The sequence below is a fragment of the Scyliorhinus torazame genome, chromosome 21 (assembly GCF_047496885.1).
Source record: "Scyliorhinus torazame isolate Kashiwa2021f chromosome 21, sScyTor2.1, whole genome shotgun sequence".
In the NCBI taxonomy this organism is placed as follows: Eukaryota; Metazoa; Chordata; class Chondrichthyes; order Carcharhiniformes; family Scyliorhinidae; genus Scyliorhinus; species Scyliorhinus torazame.
This window is the reverse complement of record NC_092727.1, coordinates 8293466-8320912: the sequence shown is the minus strand read 5'-3', so window position 1 is coordinate 8320912 and position 27447 is coordinate 8293466. Positions and strand designations below refer to the sequence as shown.

Here is a 27447-nt window from a genome sequence, read left to right as displayed (position 1 = left end):
CAGATCAAATCCTGCGGGGACTTTATTGAGTAGACGTGAAGAGGATGTTTCCTCTTGTGGGAGAATCTAGAATGAGGAGTCATGGTTTCACAATAAAGGGGTCATCCATTTAGGACAGAGATGAGGAAATCCCTTCTCAGAGGGTTGAGAGACTTTGGAACTCGATTCCTCAGAAGGTGGTCGAAGCAGAGTCCTTGACTACTTTTAAGGCAAAGCGAGATAGATTATTGATAAACAAGGGGGTGAAAGGTTATCAGGGGTCGGCATGAATGTGGGGTTGAACTTATAATCAGATCAGCCATGATCTTACTGACTGATGGAGCAGGCTCGAGGAGCCAAATGGCCTACTCCCCCTCCTAACCCATATGTATATTCGTATTAGGGATAGGGAAAGGCACAGACAGTGACGCAAGCCAGGAATCGCAAGCACCTGTGACCCTGCCGCTGTGAAGCAACAGTGCTAACTACTGTGCTGCCCTATCTGGTCCCAATAGCCGGTGTTTGCGAGCTCCAAGCATTCTGGACAGATTTATATCGGATATGTCACAGTGAAGCCAGCTGGCTGTGATTCTGAAGTTACGATGTAGATGGGTTGTCCAGGGACATTAATGGGAGCGGAACACAGCACCCGGCTGTGCTTCACCTGAACTGCAACCTAACATGATAAAGTTGACGGTTAAGAGACAAAAGCCCGATAGAACACCCTGTTCCTCATTAAGACATTAACCTGATTTTTTAAAAAATCTCCTGGTTGATATATCATTAAAATGACAACAGGAACAAAAGCAGTTTCCAAGGCACATGTGGTCATTACCCCGGTTGCTGAGGTTAGAGAGATCTTGTGGCGCAGTGGGGAATCTTCTCGGCTCCGAGGCAGAAGCGGAGAAGATGAGGTTCGAGGCTCACCCCAAGACCCGATGGCCAAGAAAGTAAATTCATGACGGCAGCCAAACAGGGGGAGCACCGACCTGCAAATCCCTCCCAACACGCACCAATGGCTAGTGGTAGGAGCGGGAGAGATTCCTGGTCACACATGAGATGGAAGAACGTTGGAGCCTCTACCCTCACTACAGTATGAATGTAATAAAGTGCTTGTTGCCACAGCAACTCAGACTCCCCCAGTGAACTGTAACCACTAAGGTTGGATTTGATTGATGCAGACACTCCTTAACACTCATCATTCTGTAAACAGTAATCACTTGGATGTATCACACAAGACCGGGCAAGCCACACACTCTAATGCCAAGGCAGGAAACCCAAGACTGACAACTCTTTTAATTACAATGTGGAGGGCTGATGTGGGCAAAAAGAGCCCGAGCCAAGATTTTAACAGCACATCTGGTAATTAAGGGCTTATCTTGCAACTTTTAACAATGTAAAGACACATCTGTCAATGCATTTGCTGAATCAGTCTAAAAGAAAAGTACTTGTATTTCCATGGGTCATTTCAACCAAGGATTAATCAATTTGACCTTGAGCCTGCTGATGAATTTGATCCCCTCTCCTCCTTCCCCTCCTCCTTCACATCCCTCTACCTCACATGAACAGCTATGGATTATTCACCACTCGGAGATCCCTGCATTCCTCCAATTCTGGCCTGCTCAGCATCCCCGAGTTCAATCACTCCACCGTTAGTGGCCGTGCTTCAGCTGCCTGGGTCTAAATCTCTCAAACTCTCTCCTTGAATCTCTATCCCCCCCTCTCTCCACCTTTAACACCTCAGAGGGCCATTTGGTCTACTCCAGTTGCTACTCCTCATCTTCAACAATGGTGGATGACTCAATCGATCTGAACAGATTGGCAGTTACTTACTGGACTCTTTCTAGTGTTGGATGTGTTTTGATCATCTCCACGAGGTCCATGGCAGTGTGCTCACTGATGTGGTTACTGGCTAGGTTGATGTCTCTCAGATGTGCATTATCTCTGATGTATGGTGTAAGCATCTTCACGCCCTTGTCCCCCAGGGACGTGTTGAGCAGTGATAACTGGGTAATGGAGCGGTTGTGAGCGATGGCGGGTCCGATACAATTAACCGCAGCCTCTGACAAAGCGTTGTCACAAAGCCTGAAAATGAAGAATCACAAATTGCACGTTTATCACACTCTAGAGATTTGGGAGGAATGAGGGGTGTTAGGAATTGCCACTGGTCGGTGTGAAGAAAAGCAACATTCTCAACAAGGTACTTGGCCCCTCTTCAGGTATGATTTTAGAAAATTGTCAGCTCCCTATTTGACCATGGAAGGTGTCACAATTAATCTTGATTACGTCCTCATGAGCGCTGGTATATTTTCTGAAGGCATGCCGCTCACTCTCTTAAGTGTGGACAAGAACCCAAAATACCTTTTTTATCAATTTGTAAAACTGAGGAAAGGATATTTCACTCCAGGAGCGATGGCTCTGACCAATAGATATTGTTTATGTTAAAGCAAACTTTAATTGAAGTGCAGAATTAACCACATTAGCAAAAAAATAGCTTCACAATTATCAGTTAAACAGTTCTGAAGGAAAAACTTGTATTTACGATCTACACCTGACACTAATTCCACTTAAGCAACCCAATACAGTTGAAATGCCACTTATAAATAAAGTTAACACAACAGATTTACATGCTTAGCTGTGCAGAGACTTTTGGAGAGAATTGCTTTCAAAAGCAGATCCAATACACTTCTGCTCAACCTAACAGCATTTGGTAAAACTGCTGTTCAACTTAAAATTCTATAACTGACTGCAAAGAACTGGCTCGCATTAATTACATAATCTATATCTCACTAAGTTCCACGACCTGCTTAGCTAGGACTAAACACCACTAGCCCATAAATTATCTACAATCCAGGGAATCTCCTGCAATCAAAACACGATTCCATTAGACCTTTATCTGTAACTATGTAAGTGGTTAAAATCAATAATTATATCACTTATACAACTCCTTAATTGCAGCTTTCGCAGACACACAGTTTAGGTACCTTAACCTAGTGTTATGGGCCAGGGTTTAGAGAACCCCAAAGTGTATCATGAAGTTCACCTGACCCACAACTTTTAATAGATTGTGGTACGGGGAGCACACGGCCCACTCCACAGGTGTGGTACAGCAGAAATGGAAAAGTATTTTTTTTAAACAAAACATAATGTTTGTTCTCTGAACTCAAGTTAACCTTTTTAAAACATACAGTGAACATCTTAGCAACCATTAATTCAAATACAACCCCCAAAGAATACAACACTAAGTAATCCTTTAAGCTTTCCTTTTAACAACCATAAGACTTAAAACACCTTTTACCAGAAGCACATTAGGTTTACATTCACTACTGAGAACATTTATAATTCTGAATTCACCAAATGATCAAGACATAGTCTTTTAATGGCAGAGAGATCAACAGTACACCTGCTCTGTCTGGCTTCAGCTCCAACACTGAAAACGAAACTAAAACACACGCTGCAGCAAACAGCCTAAAACGAAAGTAAAAAACTGACAGACAGCCCAGCTCCACCCCCTCTCTGACATCATTGCAGTAGTAAACACCCATTTCTTAAAGGTACTCTCACATGACACTAGATTCTTTAATAATATTACTGCAACAAATAGATACCTTAACCCAGGCACTTAAAAACTTTCCTGCAACAGACGTAAAATATACTATAAAAAGAGGCATTTTAGGATGGAAGGGATGTCGGTGCTAACGCCGTGATGCGAGAATCATGGGTTTGAGCCTGGAGAGATGGATAGTGCATACAGGAGGTGGAGCTGGTCAAGATGAGGGATTTGTATTTGGAGGAAGGGTTCGCCAGTCTGGAGGAGCTAAGGGAGAGGGTAGAGCTGCCGAGGGGGAGTGAGTTCAGGTACCTGCAGGTTAGGGAATTTGCACGAAAGGTCTGGAAGGGGTTCCCTAGGTTGCCGGAATACACCCTGCTGGAGCGACTGCTGTTTCCGGATGTCGAAGGGGAGGGAAGAATTGGGGATATATACAAGTGGCTGGGGAGCAGGGAGGCGAGTGGGTGATGAAGATCAAGGAGAAATGGGAAGCAGAGTTGGGAGGGAGATCAATTATGGAGTGAGGCACTGCGAAGGGTAAACGGGACCTCCTCTTGTGCAAGGATGAGCCTGATACAGTTTAAGGTGGTGCACAGGGTGCATATGACTCGGGAAAGAATGAGTGGGTTCTTTCGGGAGTAGCAGATGAGAGTGAAAGGTGTGGATGGGGCCCAGCAAATCACATGCAGATGTTTTGGGGTTGCGAAAAATTGGGAAGATTCTGGGCGGGAGTGCTCGCGGTCTTAGCCAAGGTAGTGGAGGAGAAGGTGGACCCGGACCCTTAGGTGGCGATATTTGGGGTTTCAGAGAAGCCGGAGTTCATGGAGAGGAGGAAGGCCGATGTTATGGCCTTCGCCTCTCTGATTACACGGCGGCGAATTTTGCTGGAGTGGCGGTCGGCATCGCCACTGTGGGTAGCGGCTTGGCTGGGTGACCTGTACGACGTCCTGCGATTAGAGAAGATAAAGTCTGAGTTAAGGGGCTCAGCAGGGGAGCTTGACAAAAGATGGAGGATGTTTGTGACCGTGTTTGAGGAACTGTGCAGCGCAAGGGGGTGGGGTGTGGGTGGTGGGGAGGGGAGGGTGGGTGGCGGGGAGGGGAGGGTGGGTGGCGGGGAGGGGTGAGTAGGTGGTGGGAGTGGTGAAAAATGGGAAAAATCTCTACAGACTGTATAATTGATTGTTGGGAAGTATGTTTACCGGGGTGTTTATTTTCAGTAACCTGCTTTGATACATGTTTGCAATAAAACACATTGAAAAAATATATATACTATATAACAATTTCTACATTCATCATACTGGAAAGCCACAGCCACGCTCCACATGATTTTCCAGCGCCCACGATTTCCCAATATGCATTCCTGTAGCTTGAGGCTCTTACTGAGGGGTCAGCATACTCATAAAATAGACCCTGAGATTCCTAGGGGATAATCAGGGACTGGGAAACTTTACTGAGCTTCATAACTGATGATGCTATTTATACAAGGTTACAAAATCCGTGGTAAAAAGAAAGACGAGATGGTCCAACAAGACGGCCGCACATTCGCGACAACTGGAGCATCAGAGCTAAACATGTTTCGTTTATCTCCTCCCCCCTTTACCTCTTCCTCTCTTTTCACCCTCCACCCAACCCCAACCACCTCACAGCCATAGGAGAGGCAACACAACTCGAGACAAAACCCCTATCGCTACAAAGGGAAAATTTCTCTCCAACTTCCTCAAGGGATGGGATCCAGTGTAGGACTTCACAGGGATAAGGTGCTGCACAAAAATTATTAATAATAATAATCTGTTCAGATGACCCATTGTTCCCAGGGACGGGCACTGCAGATTGTATTTTTACTTCATGATCTAAGGTTTAAAGTCTTAAAAGGGAAATAACCCTAAGAGCAAAACAGCAACATCATTACATTTTCTGTTATTTATTCTTGGGCTGTAGTCGCAGCTGTTTTGAAAGTCATTCCTATCACAGGAGGAAAATAAGTGAGTTGCTTTGAGCAAAGGTTTTGCCTTACCACAGGTTCTGGACTGCACAGTGAGGATCCATTAACAGATTACTGACTTCCTGCCAGGCACCAAGCCCTAGATTATTAAACTGTAAACTGCAACAAAAACAGAGAACAGAAAGTTTTAATTTTGTGAAAATGTGGAACCGCAAGCCCCCCAAAATTGAAAGTGTTGCCTGGCAACAGCATTGGTATTTCCATATCAGGGGAACTAAATGAGTGAAAACACCCGAGATCGAGAGACATCTCAGTCCCATTACTTTTGCTTTATTTTTCCTTTCCAATTTCCTTCTCTCTGACTCCTGCTGGTGAGCAGGGCCAATTGGTCTCATCCAGCCTCAGACGCTCACCCATGTGGCCAATGGGAAGGTAGAGAGTCAGGAACGATAAGAGGGTTTTGGCAGCGGATTTGTCGACAGGCGTGGGCCAATGCGCAATACTGGCATGGGCGCGCAATTCTGGTTGCCACACTACCAGAAGGATGTGGAGGCTCTGGAGAGGGTGCAGAGGAGGTTGATCAGGATGTTGCCTGGTCTGGAGGGTGTTAGCTATGCAGGGAGGCTGAATAGATGCGGACTCTTTTCATTCGAAAGACGGAGGTTGAGGAGTGACCTGATAGAGGTCTACAAGATTATGAGGACAGTAAGAGGTTTTGGCAAACAGCCTTACCTGTAAGTACCTGAAGGTGTTCCCCGGGGGGAGCCCGTACTTCTCCTCCAGCTCACCCAGACTCGCGAACTTCCCGTCCACAAACAGGTCCCCCAACTTACGTATCCCTGCCCTGTGCCACCCCGAAAACCCACCACCTGTTCTTCCTGGAGTGAACCGGTGGTTCCCCCATATTGGGGTCCACACCGAGGCCCCAACTTCCCCCCCGTGCAGTCTCCACTGCCCCCAAATTTTGAGGGCAGCCGCCACCACGGGGCTCGTGGTATACCTCCTTGGAGGGAGCGGCAGCGGCGCCGTTGCCAGCGCCTCCAGACTCGTACCCACAGAAGACGCCGTCTCCAGCCTCTTCCATGCAGCTCCCGCTCCATCACCCACTTGCGCACCATCGCCGCATTGGTGGCCCAGTAGTACCCACAGAGGTTGGCCAGCGCCAGTCCCCCCCCTATCTCTACTCCGCTCCAGGAACACCCTTCTCACCCTCGGAGTCCCTCGCGCCCACACAAACCCCACTATACTCCTATTAACCCGCCTGAAAAAAGCCTTCGGGATAAACACGGGGAGGCACTGGAACAGGAACAAAAACCTTGGGAGCACCGTCATTTTGATTGACTGCACCCTACCCGCCAAGGACAGCGACAACACGTCCCACCTCTTGAACTCCTCCTCCATTTGCTCCACCAGCCTTGTAAAATTAAGCCTATGCAGGGCCCCCCAGCTCCTGGCCACCTGGACCCCAAAATTCCTGAAGCTCCTCTCCGCCCTTTTTAGTGGGAGCTCGCCAATCCCCCTCTCCTGGTCCCGTGGATGAACTACGAACAGCTCGCTCTTCCCCATGTTGAGCTTGTACCCCGAAAAGTCCCCGAATTCCCTAAGAATCCTGATTACCTCCGGCATTCCTCCCACCGGGTCCGCCACATACAGCAGCAGGTCATCCGCATAAAGTGACACCCTATGCTCCTCCCCACCCCGCACCAACCCCCTCCAGTTCCTCGACTCTCTCAGTGCCATAGCCAGGGGTTCAATCGCCAGTGCGAAGAGCATAGGGGACAGGGGACACCCCTGTCTCGTCCCTCGGTGCAACCGAAAGTACTCGAACCTCCTCCTGTTTGTGGCCACACACGCCATCGGGACCTCATACAACAGCCTAACCCACCTGACAAACCCCTCCCCAAACCCGAACCCTCTTCAGCACCTCCCACAGGTACCCCACTCTACCCTATCGAAAGCTTTCTCAGCGTCCATCGCCACCACTATCTCCGCCTCCACCTCCCTCGCCAGCATCATGATAACGTTCAAAAGCCTCCACACATTCGCGTTCAACTGCCTCCCCTTCACAAACCCCGTCTGGTCTTCATGGATGATCTGCGGCACACAATCCTCAATCTTCGTGGCTAAGACCTTCGCCAGCACCTTGGCATCTACATTTAGCAAGGAAATCAGTCTGTAAGACCCACATTGCAGGGGATTCTTGTCCCGCTTCAGGATCAAGGAGATCAGTGCCCGGGACATCGTCGGGGGCAAGGCCCCCCCTCCCTTGCCTCATTGAAGGCCCTGACTAACAGCGGGCCCAACAGGTCCATATATTTTTTATTGAATTCGACCGGGAAACCGTCTGGCCCCGGTGCCTTCCCCGCCTGCATGCTTCCTATCCCTTTGATCAGCTCCTCCAGCCCAATCGGGGCCCACAATCCCGCCACCAGTCCCTCTTGCACCTTTGGAAACCTAAATTGGTCCAGGAAGCGGCCCATCCCTCCCTCCTCCCGTGGGGGCTCGGATCGGTACAATTCCTCGTAAAAATCCCTGAAGACCCCATTGATGCCAACCCCACTCCGCACCACACTCCCTCCCCTGTCCTTAACTCCCCCGATCTCCCTAGCTGCGCCCGCTTCCGAAGCTGATGTGCCAGCATCCGGCTTGCCTTTTCCCCATACTCGTAAATCGCCCCCTGGGCCTTCCTCCACTGCGCCTCCGCCTTCCTGGTGGTCTCCAGGTCGAATTCGGCCTGGAGGCTGCGCCTCTTCCTCAACAATCCTTCCTCGGGCTCCTCCGCATACCTCCTGTCTACCCTCACCATCTCCCCCACCAGCCTCTCCCCTCGCTCCCTCCCCTCCTTGTGGGCCCTAATGGAGATCAGCTCTCCCCTCACCACCACCTTCAGCGCCTCCCATGCCATCTCCACTCGGACCTCCCTGTTGTCGTTGGTCTCCAAGTACCTCTCTATACTTCCTCGGACCCGCTCGCTCACCTCCCCGTCCGCCAACAGCCCCACCTCCAAGCGCCACAGCGGGCGCTGGTCCCTCTCCTCCCCCATCTCCAAATCCACCCTATGCGGGGCGTGGTCCGAAATGGCTATTGCCGAATACTCTATTCTCTACTCTCGCTATCAACGCCCTACTCAAAATGAAAAAGTCGATTCGGGAATAAGCCTTATGGACATGTGAGAAGAATGAAAATTCCCTAGCCCCCGGCCTTGCAAATCTCCAAGGGTCCACCCCTCCCATCTGGTCCATAAACCCCCTCAGCACTCTAGCCGCCGCCGGCTTCCTACCCGTCCTAGACCTGGAGCGATCCAGTGCCGGATCCAACACCGTGTGAAAGTCTCCCCCCATTATCAGGCCCCCCACTTCCAAGTCTGGGATCCGACCCAACATGAATGAAATGAAATGAACTGAAAATCGCTTATTGTCACACGTTGGCTTCAAATGAAGTTACTGTGAAAAGCCCCTAGTCGCCATATTCCGGCGCCTGTTCGGGGAGGCTGGTACGGGAATCGAACCGTGCTGCTGGCCTGCCTTGGTTTGCTTTAAAAGCCAGCGATTTAGCCCAGTGTGCTAAACATACGCCGCATAAAACCTGCATCGTCCCAGTTCGGGGCATATACATTGACCAGTACCACCCTCTCTCCCTGCAACTTACCACTTACCATTATGTACCTACCGCCATTATCTGCCACAACGCTCGACGCCTCGAATGACACCTTCTTTCCCACCAAGATTGCCACCCCTCGATTTTTGGCATCTAGCCCCGAGTGAAACACCTGACCTACCCACCCCTTCCTCAGTCTTACCTGGTCTGCCACCTTCAGACGAGTCTCCTGGAGCATAACCACATCCGCCTTGAGCCCCTTTAGGTGCACGAACATGCCGGCCCGCTTAATCGGCCCATTCAGTCCCCTTACATTCCAGGTTATCAACCGGATCAGGGGGCTACCCGCCCCCCTCCCCTGCCGACTAGCCATGACCCCTCCTCGGCCAGCCACGCGCCCGCACCCCACAGTCGGCCCGTTCCCCACAGTGGCATACCCCCGTCTCGACCCCCCCCACTCGCTCCAGTTCTTCCTTGACCATAGCAGCAGCAATTCTATTCCCCCCCCCCCCCCCGCCTCCCCGGCTAGGACCCATCCTAGCTGATTTACTCCCCCCATTGCATTTCTGCAAGTCAGCTGACTCCTACTGACCCCGGCCACTCCCGCCTCTCCTTTGACTCCTCCCATTGTACACACCCTCCTCTCCCATTCCCCATCCATAGGCTCTCCCCCTCCCCCTTCCATTCTAAGCGCGGGAAACAACCCTCGCTTCCCCGCCCCGGCCCCACCCCCTCCAGTCTTCAGTGCGGGATAAAGCCCGCGCTTTCCACCTACCCGGCCCCACCACCTCTAACGCAGCTCCTTTTACAGGCCCGCTCCCCTCACCCCCGACTCGGGCCTCCCCCTCCCCCGCGGGGCCCCATCTCACCGCCGTCCACCACCCCTGTTCCGTTTACCTACCCCCCTCCAAGAGTCCCCCCGACCAACACAACCAAAACAGTGCCCAACCCGCCCCAACCACCCTCACCGACCCGAAAGAGAAAAACACAGAGAAAAAGAAGAAACCCGGAGCAATGCAAAGGCCCCCCCCTCGAAAAAAGAATAAACATAACATATCAACCGCAGTCCCCAATCGCCCATCCCGACCCTCAATCTGTGTCCAACTTCTCGGCCTGAACAAAGGCCCACGCCTTGTCCGGAGACTCAAAATAATGGAGCCGGCCCTTGTAGGTAACCCACAGTCGCGCCGGCTGCAACATGCCAAACTTCACCCCCTTCCTGTGCAGCACCGCCTTCGCTCGATTGTACCCGGCCCGTCCCTGTAACCTTTTGGGCACAAAGGGGCAATTTAGCATGGCCAATCCACCTAACCTGCACATCTTTGGACTGTGGGAGGAAACCGGAGCACCTGTTTAAATTATATTCTCAAAAAACTATTCTTTTCCTTTTCCTGTTAGGCTTAGTCGACTGCTGCGGAGAAAAGTTTATGAAACACAAATTTTCAATCAGTGTCGGGTTTTACAGGTTTTACAACAGAGCCAGACTTTCAGGGATCTCATATCTGTATTTGGTAAACAGAGGAAATAGGACGAGTGTAGGCAGTGAGCCCCTCAAACCTGCCATTCAATATCATGACTGATCTTGTCCATCAGCTCCACGTTCCTCCCCTCGCCCTGTAGCCCTTCTCATTGACTGCATCAAACTACTGAATCCGATTGGTTGCAGGAAAAGTTGTGTTCAGAGGGAACAGACCCATGAACCAAGAAGGAATAAAACCGATATTGGGATTTACTTAGTTAGAAAGAAAGCAGCATTTGATCCCCTTGCGTGTGAACAGACTTGGAGAAGACACCTTTACGAATCCTTATTAAACCTACTTACAGCAAATTTTATATACAGGGCTAAACTGCACTGTTCTGAATGGTTGGTAGGAGTGTTTAAGGTGTTTTCGATAATAAATTAAGTGAACTATCAAACATGTTCCTATCTCTTGTTGTACTAATCTATTTATAAGGCTCAGGAAGGAATTATCCAAAACTCACCTTCCCATTCATATAGATTGGCAATTGCAGCTCCAACTCTACAAAATGGTGGGTAAATGGTTTGAGCCTCCATCTCCGCTAAGCCAGCGTCCTGAATAAATTCCAGTTACGCTGGAACAATGAGAGACGGAGAAAATGTGCTTCCTGATAGCAGGTGCGTTTTCTCCCCACGAGTTGCTGAAGAATTTCATTGGATATGCAGATACCGGGCAGGATTTTCCATGCCCCCACCCGCGGCCTGTTTCACGGAGGCGGGAATCTTGTGATCCCGCCTCAGTCAACGGGGTTTCCCATTTTAGGCAGCCCCCGCCACCGGGAAACGTACTACGGGACTGGAAGATCCTGCCTGTGAGAGCGGCTGAAAAATTCTGTCTACATTCACCGTCACATGGGAGGGTTTAAACAAGGATGGCGGGGGGTGGGTACCGGAGCAATAGGTCAGAAGGTGAAAGCATTGAGGGAGAACTAGGGAATAGGGACAGTATGGCTCTGAGGAAGAGCAGACAGGGATATGTTACTGAAAACAGCGGGTCTGGTGGCCGTATCCCTCTATTCCCATCCTATTTATGTATTTGTCAAGATGGATCATTATGTGAAGAAATAAATTTGCACGAGCGGCGACTGACAGATACAAATTCTGGAAGAACAAAAGGAGGTATAGAGGGGGTGGAAGAGAAAAATCTAGAAGGAAAAGCAAAAGAGAGAGAAAAAAAATCCAAAAGCTTACTTTAAATCCCTGCACCTGATAAGGAGAGTTTGGAGGATCTTCAAGCAGTCACCATTTAAATTGCACAAGCTGAGGTTAATCTCCTCAATGGGGTGGCTGGACGTGTTCATTATTGAAGTAATCACAAAACACTTCAAAGGCGTCATCTGAACTTGGGATAAATTCAAGCTCTGGAAAGACTTGCAGATCTCTCCTGCGAAGGCATCATTCTGCAACTCATACAGGAAGAACAGGAGGTCCATAAACTCCGAGGAAGGCAACTGCTTGCCGGTGACGTTGCTGAGGTTCTTCTTCAAGTTGTTTGCTATTTCACGCACAGTTATGTTTTTTATTGTACACCCAAGCTGTTCCAGTAGGAGGCGGTTATTCTGGGCCAGTAATCCAGCCATGAATATTGGGAAGAGTTCAAAGCATTGAGTGCCTGCTCTCTCACCACCTGCTGTGCTGCTAACTTCAACCTCCTCGCCAAGGATACTTACATTTATTTGCTCTAATACATCACTGTTGAACTCGTCGTCTTGTTTGAACATTTCAAAGACCATGGTGTTTGCGATGCCCTTCTTGCTCTTGGCGCTAATTTTTTTGAACATCCGTGGGAAAATATTCACAAGTCTCACTAACGTCAGGATTCTGAATGGCACAAGTTTCGATACAATGGCCAAAATAGCCGTCACATCTTCACTGGCTTTTCCAATGGTGTCAGACACCACCATTCCCACTTTCTCCAAAACACTTTTCTTCTCTCCCAAGACGATATACAGGGCAGCCACGTACTCTTGCATTGCAGGGATGGTAAATCTGAGAAGTGGGTCGGAGTTAAACTGAGCAATGGGAGACATAAAAAACCCTAACACGTCAATCTGGAAGGCAGTTAACTGGTTCAACTCTTCCTCTGCTTTAGTGTCCAATTCAAAGCATCTCTGCAGGTCCTCTTCGCTGAAGAGTGTTTTCCTCTTTTCTATACCCTCGTAGGCTAATTTGCCAACCGTTTTAGCAACAAAACGCACGATTGAGATGTCTTGCTGGTAGCTGGCGTCTAGAATTTGACCACCAAAGTTCAATCGCAGGAAGCTGGTATACAGGCTGGTTAGTGTCTGAATGGGCGTGTTCGCAGTAGTAAAATGGAGGAAGTGCAATGTTGCACAGATGATCCAACAGTAAGATGGCAGGAAGCAGTCGGATGTAATCTGACTCTGTCTCTGCAAATTCCTGTACAGCATGTTCATCAAATTCTCATTAGCTTGATCATACCCAGAGATGTTCAGGCGATTCTTGAAGAACAAGTACTGCTGCTCCACATCAGTGAAGCCACAGGTACGGACGTACCTGCCTACATACATGGGCGGGATTGAATCTACTGCTGAAGGTCGGGTGGTTACCAGGATGTTGACATCTGGGAGCAGGTATTTTCGGAGCAAGTTGACCAACATGCTGTTGGGAGGCAGCGGCTCATTTGGATCATTACACAGCTCGGTCTTCGAGAGACGAAAGTCGAGCCTCAGTTGCTCCAGGTCAGTGAAAATGAAGAGGACGTTTCCCTGTTTTCCCAACCCGATCTGAGGCACAATGCTTTTCAGCTGAGCATACTTCCGAGTGATTAATTTATTCAGAGATGTGGGCTGATTCTGCGAGGCCAAATCCACACAGGAGAAGGGCAGGATTATATCGAACTGACTGAGCTTCCCATCACACCAGTCCAAGACAAGTTTATTAACCATGGCATTCTTCCCCGTTCCCACCATCCCATACAAAAGCACATTCTTCACAGGGGACTCATCACAAGCAGTTGTGAACACTTGGTCAACCTTAATGATTTGGGATTGTTTCGGTTCAATGTGACTGTAGACTCCCAGCTTTGCTGTGAGTTCCCTATTCTCTTCAGGGGAGCTTTCCACAATCACCGGATCCACACGCCAGTTTTTAATCGAGTAGGAGCCAAATCGCATCTCTTCATTGGGCACGTGGCTGAACCAGTCTCTCAGTCTCCTCCTGTGTTGTTCAATGGGATCTGCGAGAATGTAGAAAGGATCTGAAATGGTTAAACCATGCATCTCCAACAATTGAAAATCTAACCATTGCCCTTTAACATAGAATGGTATTAATTTCACTGAATTCCCCTACTGTCAACATCCTGGGGTTTACCATCGACTAGCTTTAGTTGTACAGGGCACTAGTGAGACTGTATTTGGAGTACTGTGTACAGCACTGGTCACCTTACTCAATGAAAGGTCCATCACTACTTCACCAAAAGGCAACAAGTGGCACGTGATGTAACAAGTTAGCAGAAAGATGGAGTAAAAAGGAACTTGCATTTCTGTAGATCCTTTTACAAACTTGGGACATCACAAGTCACTTTGGAGCCAATTTTAAGTTTAATCGTTGCTGCAACGTAGGAAACTTGTGCTACGAACAATGTACAACCAAGTTTAATTTCTATTTTTAGCTATCTGTTAAAGGTCGAACAAGGTTCTAGATTCATTTCAGAGTTTTTTCTGACCTTGGTGCCATGAAATCTGGAGATCCTGGTCAGAGTTTTCTGGCCGTTCGGATCTTCCGGTTCCACCAAGCAAACCCCCGCCGCTGGTTTCTTAGCGGTGGGATGTGCGTACAGCGGGAAACCCCGTTAACAGTGGCAGGTCCAGAGGATTTCCCCGCTGGCCAGTGGCAGGCTTGAGGTGAAGAGATGGGTTGCAACTGGGTTAGCATTTTAACTAAAACACTCCGGTTTTTACTCCGGCGTCTGCACTTAGACTCCCGTTGGGAGAATCCCGCCCGGGGTTACTGGATTACGGGGATAGGGTGGAGGTGTGGGCTTAAGTAGGGTGCTCTTGCCAAGGGCCAGTGCAGATTCGATGAACCGAATGGCCTCCTTCTGCATTATGAATTCTATGATTCTATGATCAAGCCAGGTTTCACTCTGTGATTGGACTGGTCCAGAATGATCAACTGGGATCATAACAAAGTGAGGTTGGTGGGGGATTATAAATCCTCGAATCTCGGTGGGATTTGTGAATCTTTAAATAACTAAGTACGCGTGGGTGCTGGGCATTAGAACAGGATTTGCTGTCATCTACATTACACTGACTGGAACTCAAACACAGCTTTGACTGTTGCTGAGACGTTTATGGGGATTGCACGAAGAGAGTTAACAGATCAATTGAAGGTAGATCTTCAAAAAATCAGGATCTGGTAAGGATGGGATGATTAAAGTGATTACGAATTGAGAATTGAAAGAGGGGAAACCTGAAATTGATGTATAACAGAGAGTGTTAGCTAGAATGCAGTTGCAAATAAAAATAAACTTTAAAAAAATAAAGTTAGAGTACACAATTCATTTTTTCCCAATTAAGGGGCAATTTAGCGTGGCCAATCCACCTACCCTGCACATCTTTGGGTTGTGGGGGCAAAACCCACGCAGAAAGGGGGAGAACGTGCAGACTCCACACAGACAGTGTCCCAAGCCGGGAATCGAACCTGGGACCATGGCGCTGTGAAACAATAGTGCTAACCACTGTGCTACAATGGGCATGAAGTGAGTGGATCCCTTAATCAATTAAAAAAACCATTTATAAACCAAAGCTCACAGACTGCACTTATGCAGTCAAATGTGTCAAATGTCCAGGAAAGATTAACCAAAGCATGTGAGATGGCTGAAGAACTTTTGAAAATTGTTCAACGAACAATAAAAGCTAAAACAGATTTTTTTAAATGCCAAGGCTCAAAGTTCTGTTGCTGGTGTTAGTGTCGTTACCTGTCTCTGGCGAACCGTTAAAAATGAGATTTACTAGACCTAACGAATCAAAAAGAAAATCAATGCTGTGAATTATACAGTGAATAATCGGGGTAGCACGGTAGTGGATAGCACTGTGGCTTCACAGTGCCAGGGTCCCAGGTTTGATTCCCCGCTGGGTCACTGTCTGTGCGGAGTGTGCACATTCTCCCAGAGTTTGCGTGGGTTTCCTCCGGGTGCTCCGGTTTCCTCCCACAGTCCAAAGACGTGCAGTTTAGGTGGATTGGCCATGATAAATTGCCCTTAGTGACCAAAAAGGTTAGAAGGGGGTTATCAAGTTACAGGGCAGGGATAGGGCGGAAGTGAGGGCTTAAGTGGGTCGGTGCAGACTCGAAGGGCCGAATGGCCTCCTTCTGCACTGTATGTTCTATGTTCTAATCCAGACAGGAGCAAAAAAACAGCGTGTGTGCACGTTAAATGTTAAAATGATAGTATGACAAGGAAGATAGTCAGGAGAGGGGAATGTTTAGAGGGGTGAAGGAAATAGAGAGGGAGATAAAAATATCAGAGCAAATTGAGAATGAATCAGAAATGGAAAATTCCTACATTTCCCCTCCAGTAATTAGATTGGATAATACGGAGGTGGTTAAAAATTTAGATACCTCCCAGAAAATCATCGAGGTTACTTAAGAAAGCTGTTACAAAATCATAAATCAATTTGTGTGAATAATATGATGAATATAAGGCGGCATGTGGCATAGTGGTTAGCACTGTTGCCTCGGGCGCTGAGGACCCAGGTTCAAATCCCCGCCCCTGGTCACTGTCCGTGTGAAATTCACACATTCTCCTGTGTTTGCGTGGGTCTCACCCCCACAACGCAAAGGTGTGCCGGGTAGGTGGATTGGCCACGCTAAATTGCCCCTTAATTGGAAAAAAAATATTACATTTATTTTTATAAAATGAATGTATGAAATTGGTATATATATTGTATTTTAATCTGTTGCAGTAATGTTTATTAACGCTTATGTTCAGGCATATATATATATATATATATATATATGTGTCTGTTGCAGTAATATTATTAAATAATTTAGGTTAAGGTGTCCAGACTCTGTGGCTGCAAAAGGGGCAATTAAAATGTTGTAAAAGTGAGATCAACATCCATTCCAACCATATATGTGTTTACAAAGAGAGGCCTAGTAGATAATTTGAGACATGGAGGTGAATTCTCCACCAGCAGATTCTCCATTCCACCGGCAGCATATCCCGCCCCAGGGTTTCCCGGCGGTGTGGTTGGCTACAATGAGAAATCACATTGGCCGGTGGCGGGAATGGGGAATGGAGTTGTCCACCGAGAACCGAGAAACACTGGGAAAAGTGAATTTGTCAAGTGAAAGTAACTTATTTGGGCCAAACTGTGGGACAGGTCCAAGTGGAACCTATAGACGCACAAACAAGTGCTACCTTGGATTTCCCAGTCCCAAGACAAAATTAGAGATTTTGTGGTATATCGTAGACTGGAAGATTGTTCCAAATTTTAAGACTGTAGTGGTCCTCTGACATGCTTGCTAAAGAAAGGCAACAAATTTGAATGGAAATAGGAATATCAACGTGCTTTTGACAACTTTAATGCAGAACTGACTCCTGCACTGGTTTTCACAGCTCCCAATTATGCTAAGCCATTTAAACTGGCTGTTGAAGCCAGCGATGTCAATGTTGGTGCAGTTTTATTACAGGACGACGAGATGGGGATCGAATGGCCAGTTAGTTTCTTTTCTCAAAAGTTAAATTCTTGTCAGCAGAAATACTCAACTGTGAAAAAGGAAACTTGGAGTTTCATAGAATCATAGAATTTACAGTGCAGACGTTGGGGTTGACTCAACATTTTGAAATCGGCATATCCAACAACTCTGAACACACTGTTACTTAGACGGACCATAAAACTCTAACCTTTTTAACAAAGTTTCATATCAAGAATCTTTGGAGGTTAATGCTGCAACCATACAATTTGAAAATCATTCATTGTGGGAAGACACAATATCAGGGCAGCAGGGTAGCATAGTGGATAGCACAATTGCTTCACAGCTCCAGGGTCCCAGGTTCGATTCCCGGCTTGGGTCACTGTCTGTGCGGAGTCTGCACGTTCTCCCCTTTTGTGCGTGGGTTTCCTCCGGGTGCTCCGGTTTCCTCCCACAGTCCAAAGATGTGCAGGTTAGGTGGATTGGCCATGCTAAATTGCCCTTAGTGTCCAAAATTGCCTTTAGTGTTGGGTGGGGTTACTGGGTTATGCGGATAGGGTGGAGGTGTGGGGTTGGGTAAGGTGCTCTTTCCAAGAGCCGGTGCAGACTCGATGGGCCAAATGGCCTCCTTCTGCACTGTAAATTCTATCAAATCACAACAGATGCTTTGTCAAGTGCAAATGTGTAAGATCAAGAATGTCGTGATCAACATCAACTTGTGAAATATAATTTTTATGGATAGGTCCTCATGGATTTGATGTAAATATTGCGAGAGTACAATCTGTATAAGTAGGATAGAGATAGTGATGAGAGAGGCTGTAATAGAAAATAGAAATGCCTCTTAAAATGCCTTTTCAGATTTTTTAAGGGGAGGTGATAGGAACAATTATTTTTTTTTAAAATCAATTTATACCTTTCCTTGTGTTAAGATGGAATATGGTTCTAGTTTAATTTAGACCTTTTTGTGAGCATAGTGCCGGAAAGTCTGAAGACTCCGTTTCCATACATGCATTTTTAATGAGGTTTTACAACCCTTGAAATGATGGGATTGGTTACAAAGGCGTGAGAGGTTTGGTGAATTTAGAGAAAAAACTTAAAAGAATAAAAGAATTATACTGTTGCCTAGCAACAGGAATCCAGGGAGACACAGAGATGGTGAAAGACAGAAGGGCTGGTCAGCCAGTGTGCATTTGGCAAAGACCAAAAGCGGGAGTTCTAAGCTCTCTAGTAAGAAATCCTGCAAGACCGCTGAGGAAGTGAGGTTAGCAAACTTGCATGTTTGATCTGAGGTTAAAGTGATTGAGAGTTTAGATTCAGGGCATTTGTTTTGGGTTTTCACAGGGATAGGGAGCTGGGGAACAACATCTAGGTGAATGCTCATAGGTCTGCGAGAAGAAAAACCGTTTGCAACTGGGCCAGCCCAAGCAAGAAGCCTTGGAATTGAGATTGTGGTAAATCTTCACTGGGGTGTGTGTCTGTAAGCGTATTGCTGGGATAAAAGAAATAGTGTGAATTTGAATCATTTTCTGGTGGTTGTTCTGAAATCCTTTCAACCTTCTCATCTAGTGCAATTTGTCGTGTTTAATAAAAGTTTTATTTTTTGTGTTAACAGTACACTGGCAGAGTCTTGTGAATGTGCTCAGTAACTCACCTCCGTGTTTAAAAAAAATGTTAGGATCTATCAAGCCACGTTTCACTCTGGGGTCTGACTTGTCCAGTATTATTGGCTGTGATCCAAATACTTGACAGCCAATTTGTGCACAGACAGCTCCCACAAGCAGCAATGTGAAAATACCTGACAATCCATTTTAGTGATGTTGTTGGAGGAATAATTATCGGTGAGGGCATCACCAACCTTTCAGGTCTGTTTTATAATTGTAAGCTCTTGGCCTTGGTAACATCCTAGTGAACTCTACTCTCTTCCTGCAATATATTCCCAAAATTGACCATAATGTCGGAACTAGTTTTACAATATATTCGCCCCTCACTGCCTGTGATCTCCTCCAGTCCCCCGACCTACTGAGCACTCAGCGCTCGTCCAACACAGACTTTTAGTCCACCCCTTCAAGGGAGATAAGACTATAAGACATAGGAGTGGAAGTAAGGCCATTCGGCCCATCGAGTCCACTCCACCATTCAATCATGGCTGATTTCAACTCCATTTACCCGCTCTCTCTCCATAGCCCTTAATTCCTCGAGAAATCAAGAATTTATCAACTTCTGTCTTAAAGACACGCAACGTCCCAGCCTCCACCGCCCGCTGTGGCAATGAATTCCACAGATCCACCACTCTCTGGCTGAAGAAATTTCTCCTCATCTCTGTTCTAAAGTGACTCCCTTTTATTCTAAGGCTGTGCCCCCGGGTCCTAGTCTCCCCTGCTAATGGAAACAACTTCCCTACCTCCACCCTATCTAAGCCATTCATTATCTTGTAAGTTTCTATTAGATCTCCCCTCAACCTCCTAAACTCCAATGAGAGAGATCAAGTAGTCTAGATTGACATGCTCTAGAATTTAGAGGAATGGTAATGAATCATATTGAAACAAATCATATTTTCCAGGGACTAGGAGAGTAGAAGCTGGGAGGATATTCCCCCTCGCTGGGGAGTCTGGAACATGGGGGGTCACAGTTTCAGAATAAGGGGCTGGCCGTTCGGATCTGAAATGAATTGAAGCCCTTTCAGGCGAAACAGATAAATTCACTACCCGAACACTGTCGATGTTCAGTCATTGAGTAACATTCAAGGCAGGGACTGATGGATCTTCAGTACAAATGGAACAAAGGGATCTGGGGATAGTGTGGGGAACGTGGTGTTGAGGGAGAAGGTCAGCCGTGATGACATTGAAAGGCGGCGCTGGTTTGAAGGACCAAATGACCTCCTCCTGCATGTATTTCCTGTTCCCTTATTACCACCAGCGATGGCCATGCCTCCAACTGACTCGGCCTGACGTTCTGTAATTCCGTCCCTCGAACCTCTCCACAAGTCCCACCTTCTTTAAACTGCACCTTAAAACCTAATGCTTTGACAAAGCTCTCGGTCACCTGTCTCTGTGTTAATTTCTGTCTGACCATGCTCCTGTGAAACACCAGGGGGTGTTTCATTTCATTAAAAGGCGAGATGTAAACACCAGTTGTTGAAGGAGTTCAAGTGTTTTTTTTTTAAACATTTGCCTCAGCATGAAAAATTCCAGCAACCGTACAAATAATAATTTAACACCAGGTCCTCAAATGTGCATATTACGAGACCAAGAGAGAGAGAGAGAGAGAGAGAGAGAGAGAGAGAGAGAGGGCTGGTTTAGCACACTGGGCTAAATCGCTGGCTTTGAAAGCAGACCCAGGCAGGCCAGCAGCGTGGGTTCAATTCCCATAACAGCCTCCCCGAACAGGCGCCGGAATGTGGCGACTAGGGGCTTTTCACAGTAACTTCATTGAAGCCTACTTGTGACAATAAGCGATTTTCATTTCATTTCATGTATATGTGTATTGTCTTTTCTGTGTATTGTCGGTTCCGTGTATTGTCAGTTCCGTGTATCGTCGGTTCCGTGTATCGTCGGTTCCGTGTATCGTCGGTTCCGTGTATCGTCGGTTCCGTGTATCGTCGGTTCCGTGTATCGTCGGTTCCGTGTATCGTCGGTTCCGTGTATCGTCGGTTCCGTGTATCGTCGGTTCCGTGTATCGTCGGTTCCGTGTATCGTCGGTTCCGTGTATCTTCGGTTCCGTGTATTGTCAGTTACGTGTATTGTCAGTTACGTGTATTGTCAGTTACGTGTATCGTCATTTCCGTGTATCTTCGGTTCCGTGTACTGTCAGTTCCGTGTATTGTCAGTTATGTGTATCGTCGGTTCCGTGTATCGTCGGTTCCGTGTATCGTCGGTTCCGTGTATCGTCGGTTCCGTGTATCGTCGGTTCAGGTGTATCGTCGGGTCCGTGTATCGTCGGTTCCGTGTATCGTCGGTTCCGTGTATCGTCGGTTCCGTGTATCGTCGGTTCCGTGTATCGTCGGTTCCGTGTATCGTCGGTTCCGTGTATCGTCGGTTCCGTGTATCGTCAGTTCAGTGTATTGTCAGTTCCGTGTATCTTCGGTTCCGTGTATTGTCAGTTCCGTGTATCTTCGGTTCCGTGTATTGTCAGTTCCGTGTATCTTCGGTTCCGTGTATTGTCAGTTACGTGTATCTTCGGTTCCGTGTATTGTCAGTTACGTGTATTGTCGGTTCCGTGTATCGTCGGTTCCGTGTATCGTCGGTTCCGTGTATCGTCGGTTCCGTGTATCGTCGGTTCCGTGTATCGTCGGTTCCGTGTATCGTCGGTTCCGTGTATTGTCGGTTCCGTGTATCGTCAGTTCCGTGTATTGTCAGTTCCGTGTATCTTCGATTCCGTGTATTGTCGGTTCCGTGTATTGTCAGTTACGTGTATCGTCGGTTACATGTATCGTCGGTTCCGTGTATCGTCGGTTCCGTGTATCGTCGGTTCCGTGTATTGTCTATATTAGTGTCAGTTCTTTCATGCCATTTGTATTAAGAGTACAACTCTTACAGCCTGTAATCACCCACCTTGACCAGAGCTGGTGCTCAGTGACTTGCAATGGTGGACCAGGCACTGACCACACTGTAAGAATTCAGGCCTCCCAAAGCGAGTCACACTCCTGAAAGATAAAATAAATTAAGAGGTGATTTCTTTTGTTCTTCAGCAGATGGAGCTCTGGAGAAGTTTCTGTGCATTACGAAACAGCAGACAGGAATTGAGTGAATCGCTTTGGAGGTATTTCGGAGCAGCCACACCATGCACAAGCGAATGTGCCTAAGTGTGCTAGAGTGGAGGCCTCGTGTCCCAACTGTTAGCCACGTTTCAGTGGACTCTTACCTCGGAGTCAGAAGGTTGTTAGTTCAAGTCTCACTTTAAGACCTTTGCACAATATACAGTACTGGGGGAGTGTTGCCCTGTCGGAGGTCTCATCCATCAGGTGAGATGTCAAACTGAGGAACAGTCATGATCTAGTTGAATGGCAGAACAAGCTTGCGGAGCTGAATGGCCTACTCCTGTTCCTATAACTGGCTTCTCAGGTGGATGGTAAAAAATCGATTTTGAAGAGCAGGGAGGTTTCCCCAAGGTTTTGGCTAATATTCATCTCTCAATCAAATCAGCAATAGAGATGTGGCGATATTTTGCAGTTGGTGGTCGAGGAATTTAGTTTGCTGAAAGCTGCCCACAGAGTTTGAGGGCTTTTCATTTGCAGTTTTCTGTAATCAGGCATCTAATCAAGCATGATGCCCTCGACAGGGAATCTACGGCATGAGAGATCAGGGCAAGGAATACCATGCGCAGGATTCTCTGTCCCACCGAAATGGTTTTCTGGTGCTGCATGCCCCCACCGGCAGCAGGATCCTCGTCCCGACAGCCGGCCAATAGGGTTTCGCATTGTGGGCACCCTCACGCCATCGGGAAATCCACGGGCGTGAGTGCGCTGCCAGCAAAGGGGAAGATTCCGCCGATGGAGAATCCAGCTCCATGGGCGGAATTCTCCCCCCCACGCCGGGTGGGAGAATCGCTGGGGCACCGCGCGTGTCCCGCCACGCCGCCCCGACACCCGCATGTGATTCTCCCCCCCCCCCAAACCGGTGCGGCGAGAATAGAGGCTGGCCGCTCGGAGAATCGGCGCTCGCCGTTTGCAATGGGCGAGCGGCTATTCTCCGGCCCGGATGGGCCGAGAGGCCGCTCCGACGCGACAGGTTCCCGTCGACGCCGTCCACACCTGGTCGCTGCCGGTGGGAACAGCGCGGGAACGCTGGGGGGGGGCGGCCTGTGGGGGGGGGGGGTTCCTGCATTGGGGGTTCTCTGAAGGAGGACCTCCTTTCCTCCGCCGCCCTGCAAGATCCATCCGACATCTTCTTGCGGGGCGGCCTCAGGGAGGACGGCAACTACGTATGCACGGGTGACGTCATTTACAAGGCGCTGGCCGCGTCATTTACACGGCGCCAAGGCCCGACGCGCGTAAATGACGCGATGCCGCTCCTAGTCCCCCAGAGATGGTAGAATAGTGGGCTGGGAGCGGGCTCCGACGCCGGAGTGAAACACTCCGGTTTTCACTCCAGCGTCGGCACTTAGACTCCCGATGGGAGAATTGCGCCCCATGTCTTTTCAGCCAAGACAGGAAAAGAAAGATGGTATTAAGAGGGATATAAATAACAGAAAGAAAGGCAAATTTCAACACTAACTGAATTCTTAAAAACTGAGACTCCACATTTGTAAAATTAAATTTCCAGGGTTAGCACATTTGTTTAGCCGTAATTAAGACTTATCACACTGCCACTACACTTCAATAGTAGTTTATTGGCTGTGAAGTGCTTTAGGAAATCTCAAGACCATTGACGGTGCTATAGAAATGCACGCCTTTTTTTTCTGTCTTTCCACAGCCATAATGAGTTCTTTATAAACAGGCTTAAGATTTAATTACACTGAGCGTGCAGAAGAAATCATATCCCACAGCAACTGACTGACTGTGCCTCTCTCACAGCAGTGTGCGGACTTTAAAGTCTGGGAGGTCAGCACTGAGCCTTTGGATGAGTGAGGCTAACCCCAAGAAAAAGCCAGTAAGCCCATCATTGATCCTGGTTGAAACTCGCAATGCAGGCTACTTTAAAACTGGCAATTGTTTTCCATCTGCGGGTGCGTTCCCATCTCACTGTCTCACACTGAGACACATTCAGAAACTTCTCCGTGCTACTGCTGGCTAACTTCAAGGTGAATGGAGGAGGACTGGTGACTGGTTATAGTCGAAATTAAATCTCTACTCACACATTCCTGATCATTGCAATGACCGGACTCTCCGAGCTCTGGAGACACGGAATCCCGGCCAATGTCACTGTACCGGCACCTGGAGAAAAAATAAAATAAAATAAAAAGGGAACCTTTCAATTTCCATCACCCAGCTATCAGAAACAGGACGTTGAAAACAAGTTGGAGGGAGAAGTTAAACGTTTGCCAGATTTTTAACAATAATAGCAGAGAGTTCCATAAATGTTCCATCCAGCCCCACGACAATCCTTGACTTTGTTGCCAGTCTGTCGGTCTCTTTTTCACCCTTTGCTGCCTCTCTTGACTTCAACAGAGGAGCTGCTGGGGTCACTGCACAGTGTTAATGCTCCACATGGCCCTTATCCATCCCATCAGCATATTATTCCATTTCTTTCTCCCTCATGCGTTTATCTAGCTTCCCCTCAACTGCTCCCCGTCAGTTGAGGGGCAGCACGGTAGCATTGTGGTTAGCACAATTGCTTCACAGCTTCAGGGTCCCAGGTTCGATTCTGGCTTGGGTCACTGTCTGTGCGGAGTCTGCACATCCTCCCTGTGTGTGCGTGGGTTTCCTCCGGGTTCTCCGGTTTCTTCCCACAGTCCAAAGATGTGCAGGTTAGGTGGATTGGCCATGATAAATTGCCCTTAGTGTCCAAAATTGCCCTTAGTGTTGGGTGGGGTTACTGGGTTATGGTGATAGGATGGAGGTGTTGACCTTGGGTAGGGTGCTCTTTCCAAGAGCCGGTGCAGACTCGATGGGCCAAATGGCCTCCTTCTGCACTGTAAATTCTATGATAATCAGTTCCACGTTCTAATCACTGTCACAGAAAGAGCTTTTTCCTGAATTTTCTGTTGGATTTTTATTAGTGCTTAATTGTTTATTGTTATGACCTCGAATTTGGGACTCCCCGACAAGCAGAAACATTCCCTCTGCATGGTGGAAGGAGAGTCTTTGAATATTTTTTAAGATGTGGAGATGCCGGCGTTGGACTGGGGTGAGCACAGTAAGAAGTCTTACAACACCAGGTTAAAGTCCAACAGGTTTGTTTCGAATCACTAGCTTTCGGAGCGCAGCTCCTTCCTCAGGTGAATTCAGCTGATGAAGGAGCTGTGCTCCGAAAGCGAGTGATTCAAAACAAACCTGTTGGACTTTAACCTGGTGTTGTAAGACTTCTTACGAATATTTTTATAAGGCAGATATGGATAGATTCTCAGGAAGCAAGAGGGCTGATAGGTTATCGGGGGGAGGTGGGATGCAGATTAAAATCAGATCAGCCATGATCTTGCTAAATGGCTCAAGGGGCTGAATGGCCTATTCCTGCTCCTTGTTAGTATGTTCGCATGTATCCTGTCAACTGGTCTGGCAGTAAAGTCGCCATAGTCCGAGATGACCACAGGCTGCTTTCTTCTTTGAAGGGGAGAGCTGACTTGGGACTTTGCTCGGCATCACGAACCAGCTGTCTACCCAAGTGAGCTGAACCAGCCCCCCAGGTCCTGGTACTATCTGTGAAGTTAATGCAGAGTTAGCACAAGCTTCAGGAGCAGCACCTCATCTTTCAACTCTGCACTCTACAGTCTTCTGGACTTGGCACTGAGTTCAAAACCTTTACATCATAATCTCTACCTTCATCTTATCTGACCTCGGTTTTCATTCATTCACTTTGTATTCAAGCAGCCGGTCGCACCTCCTCTTGATACATCCTTTGTTTCTTTTGCCATCACCACAAAACTCTTTTGTAATTTAATCTCCTGCTCTCCACCCTTTCACAGACCTTCCCTTTTGGTCTCCCTCTCCGCTCTCCCCTTTCAGTTGCTCAAAACTTGTCACACTTTGAAAACTCCTCGGTTTTAACCCAAAACTCTAACTCTGTTTTCCCTCTCCCACACTGACCTGCTGAGTATTTCCAGATTTCTATTTTTAAATGAATCCTGAGCAGTTTCTGTTCTGTCCATTGCTTGAGGCTTTATTCTGACATTTAGGGCCTCCATATCTGACATAAATTAGAGATTTCTATCCACTTTAGCAGGGATGGATATAGATCAGGGTCCCAGAAGTGAAGGGACACTGTCAGCAACTGACATACAAAGAACCTTTAAACGTAGCGCTAAGTCCTCTGGGTTTCTGATCAACACAAAAGGAGTTTGGGGATATGGCTGAACGCATGATCATGGAGGAAGATTTTAGGAGGTTTTGATGAAGGGACAGAGTTGGATTTGGCAATTGGAAGAACAGTGATGTCTGAGTTAGAGCGTGAAAGAGTGGAGGTGGGACACAGGACTGGAGGAGATTGCAACACAAACCCATGGAGGATTGCGTAAACCAGGGGACAGATTTTCAAGTGAACGCACAGAGAGTTGGAAAGTCACTGGAAGTCAACAAGAACGGGCAGTGGGAAGGAATTAGTGATACAGGGCGAGGTTAGTGGATTACGGAGGTTTGAACAAACCACGGTTGACGTTGGGTGCAGCGGGTGTTGGGAGAGTTGAACTCAAAGATGATGAAGGTGGGGGTGAGTGTCTCAGCTCTCTGTGATGGCTAAGAAGCCAGACAATGTTATCTAATTGCTTGAAAAGGCATTTCAGTCGGTGCAGCGCAACAAAGGCATAAAACCGGCGAGGCCCTGTTCAATCACATGTAGAGACTCCAATTTGTTCTCAGGCAGTAAAGGAACAGGTTCGTTGTTGGAGGTTGCCAAATGTTACGGGTGATTCATCACCTACCAGTCAAAGGACACCCAGTGGTTCTCAATGACTGGAGTTTTACTGCAGTCCATTTTGATCCGGTGGGTAGATGCTTCAAACACTGCATTCTGGCACAGCAAGGAACCCACACATTGAATCTGAAAGAGATACAAGAGCGTACAAGATAAATGGTTCTGTGAGTAAAGAAATACAAGACAAATTTAATGATAGCATCAAACACAAGTCACCAACAATTCTTGATCGAATTTGCTGGGATTCCATCTGTTGATCTGAAAACAGTTTAAAAAAATTTGTTCTTGGGATGTGGGGGTCGCTGGGCCAGCATTTGTTGCCCATCCCTAATTGCCCTTGAACTGAGTGTCTCGCTCGGCCATTTAAGTGGGGGGCAGTTAAGAGTCAACCACATCCCTGTGTGGGTCTGGAGTCACATGTAGGCCAGACCGGGTAAGGACAGCAGATTTCCTTCCCATGAAGACGTTAGTGACCGAGATGGGATTTTACGACAATCAGCAATGGTTTCATGGTCATCATCGAGGCTTCCTAATTCCAGATTTTTTTTTATTGAATTCAAATTTCACCATCTGCCATGGTGGGATTCGAACTCGGGACCCCTGAGAATGACCCTGGGTCTGTGGATTACTAACCCATTGACAATACCATTACACCACTGCTTGAACATCCTGAGGTTGTGAAATGCTTCCTTCCGTC

General features: G+C 47.7%; 1 protein-coding gene across 7 annotated transcripts in view; it reads right to left on the bottom strand.

Annotated features, from left to right (window-relative positions):
• Positions 1 to 27447, bottom strand: part of nlrx1 (NLR family member X1) — a 64829-nt gene that overhangs the window by 6380 nt on the left and 31002 nt on the right. For all 7 annotated transcript variants that reach the window (XM_072486436.1, XM_072486439.1, XM_072486442.1 and 4 more), the window contains 6 exons: positions 26758 to 26876; positions 24040 to 24118; positions 21798 to 21889; positions 11779 to 13786; positions 5544 to 5630; positions 1813 to 2064 (listed from right to left, as the gene is read on the bottom strand). In XM_072486436.1, the coding sequence (XP_072342537.1) occupies positions 1813 to 2064; positions 5544 to 5630; positions 11779 to 13786; positions 21798 to 21889; positions 24040 to 24118; positions 26758 to 26845 (2606 nt within the window). In that variant the 5' untranslated portion in view covers positions 26846 to 26876. The remainder of the gene's footprint in view (positions 1 to 1812; positions 2065 to 5543; positions 5631 to 11778; positions 13787 to 21797; positions 21890 to 24039; positions 24119 to 26757; positions 26877 to 27447) is intronic.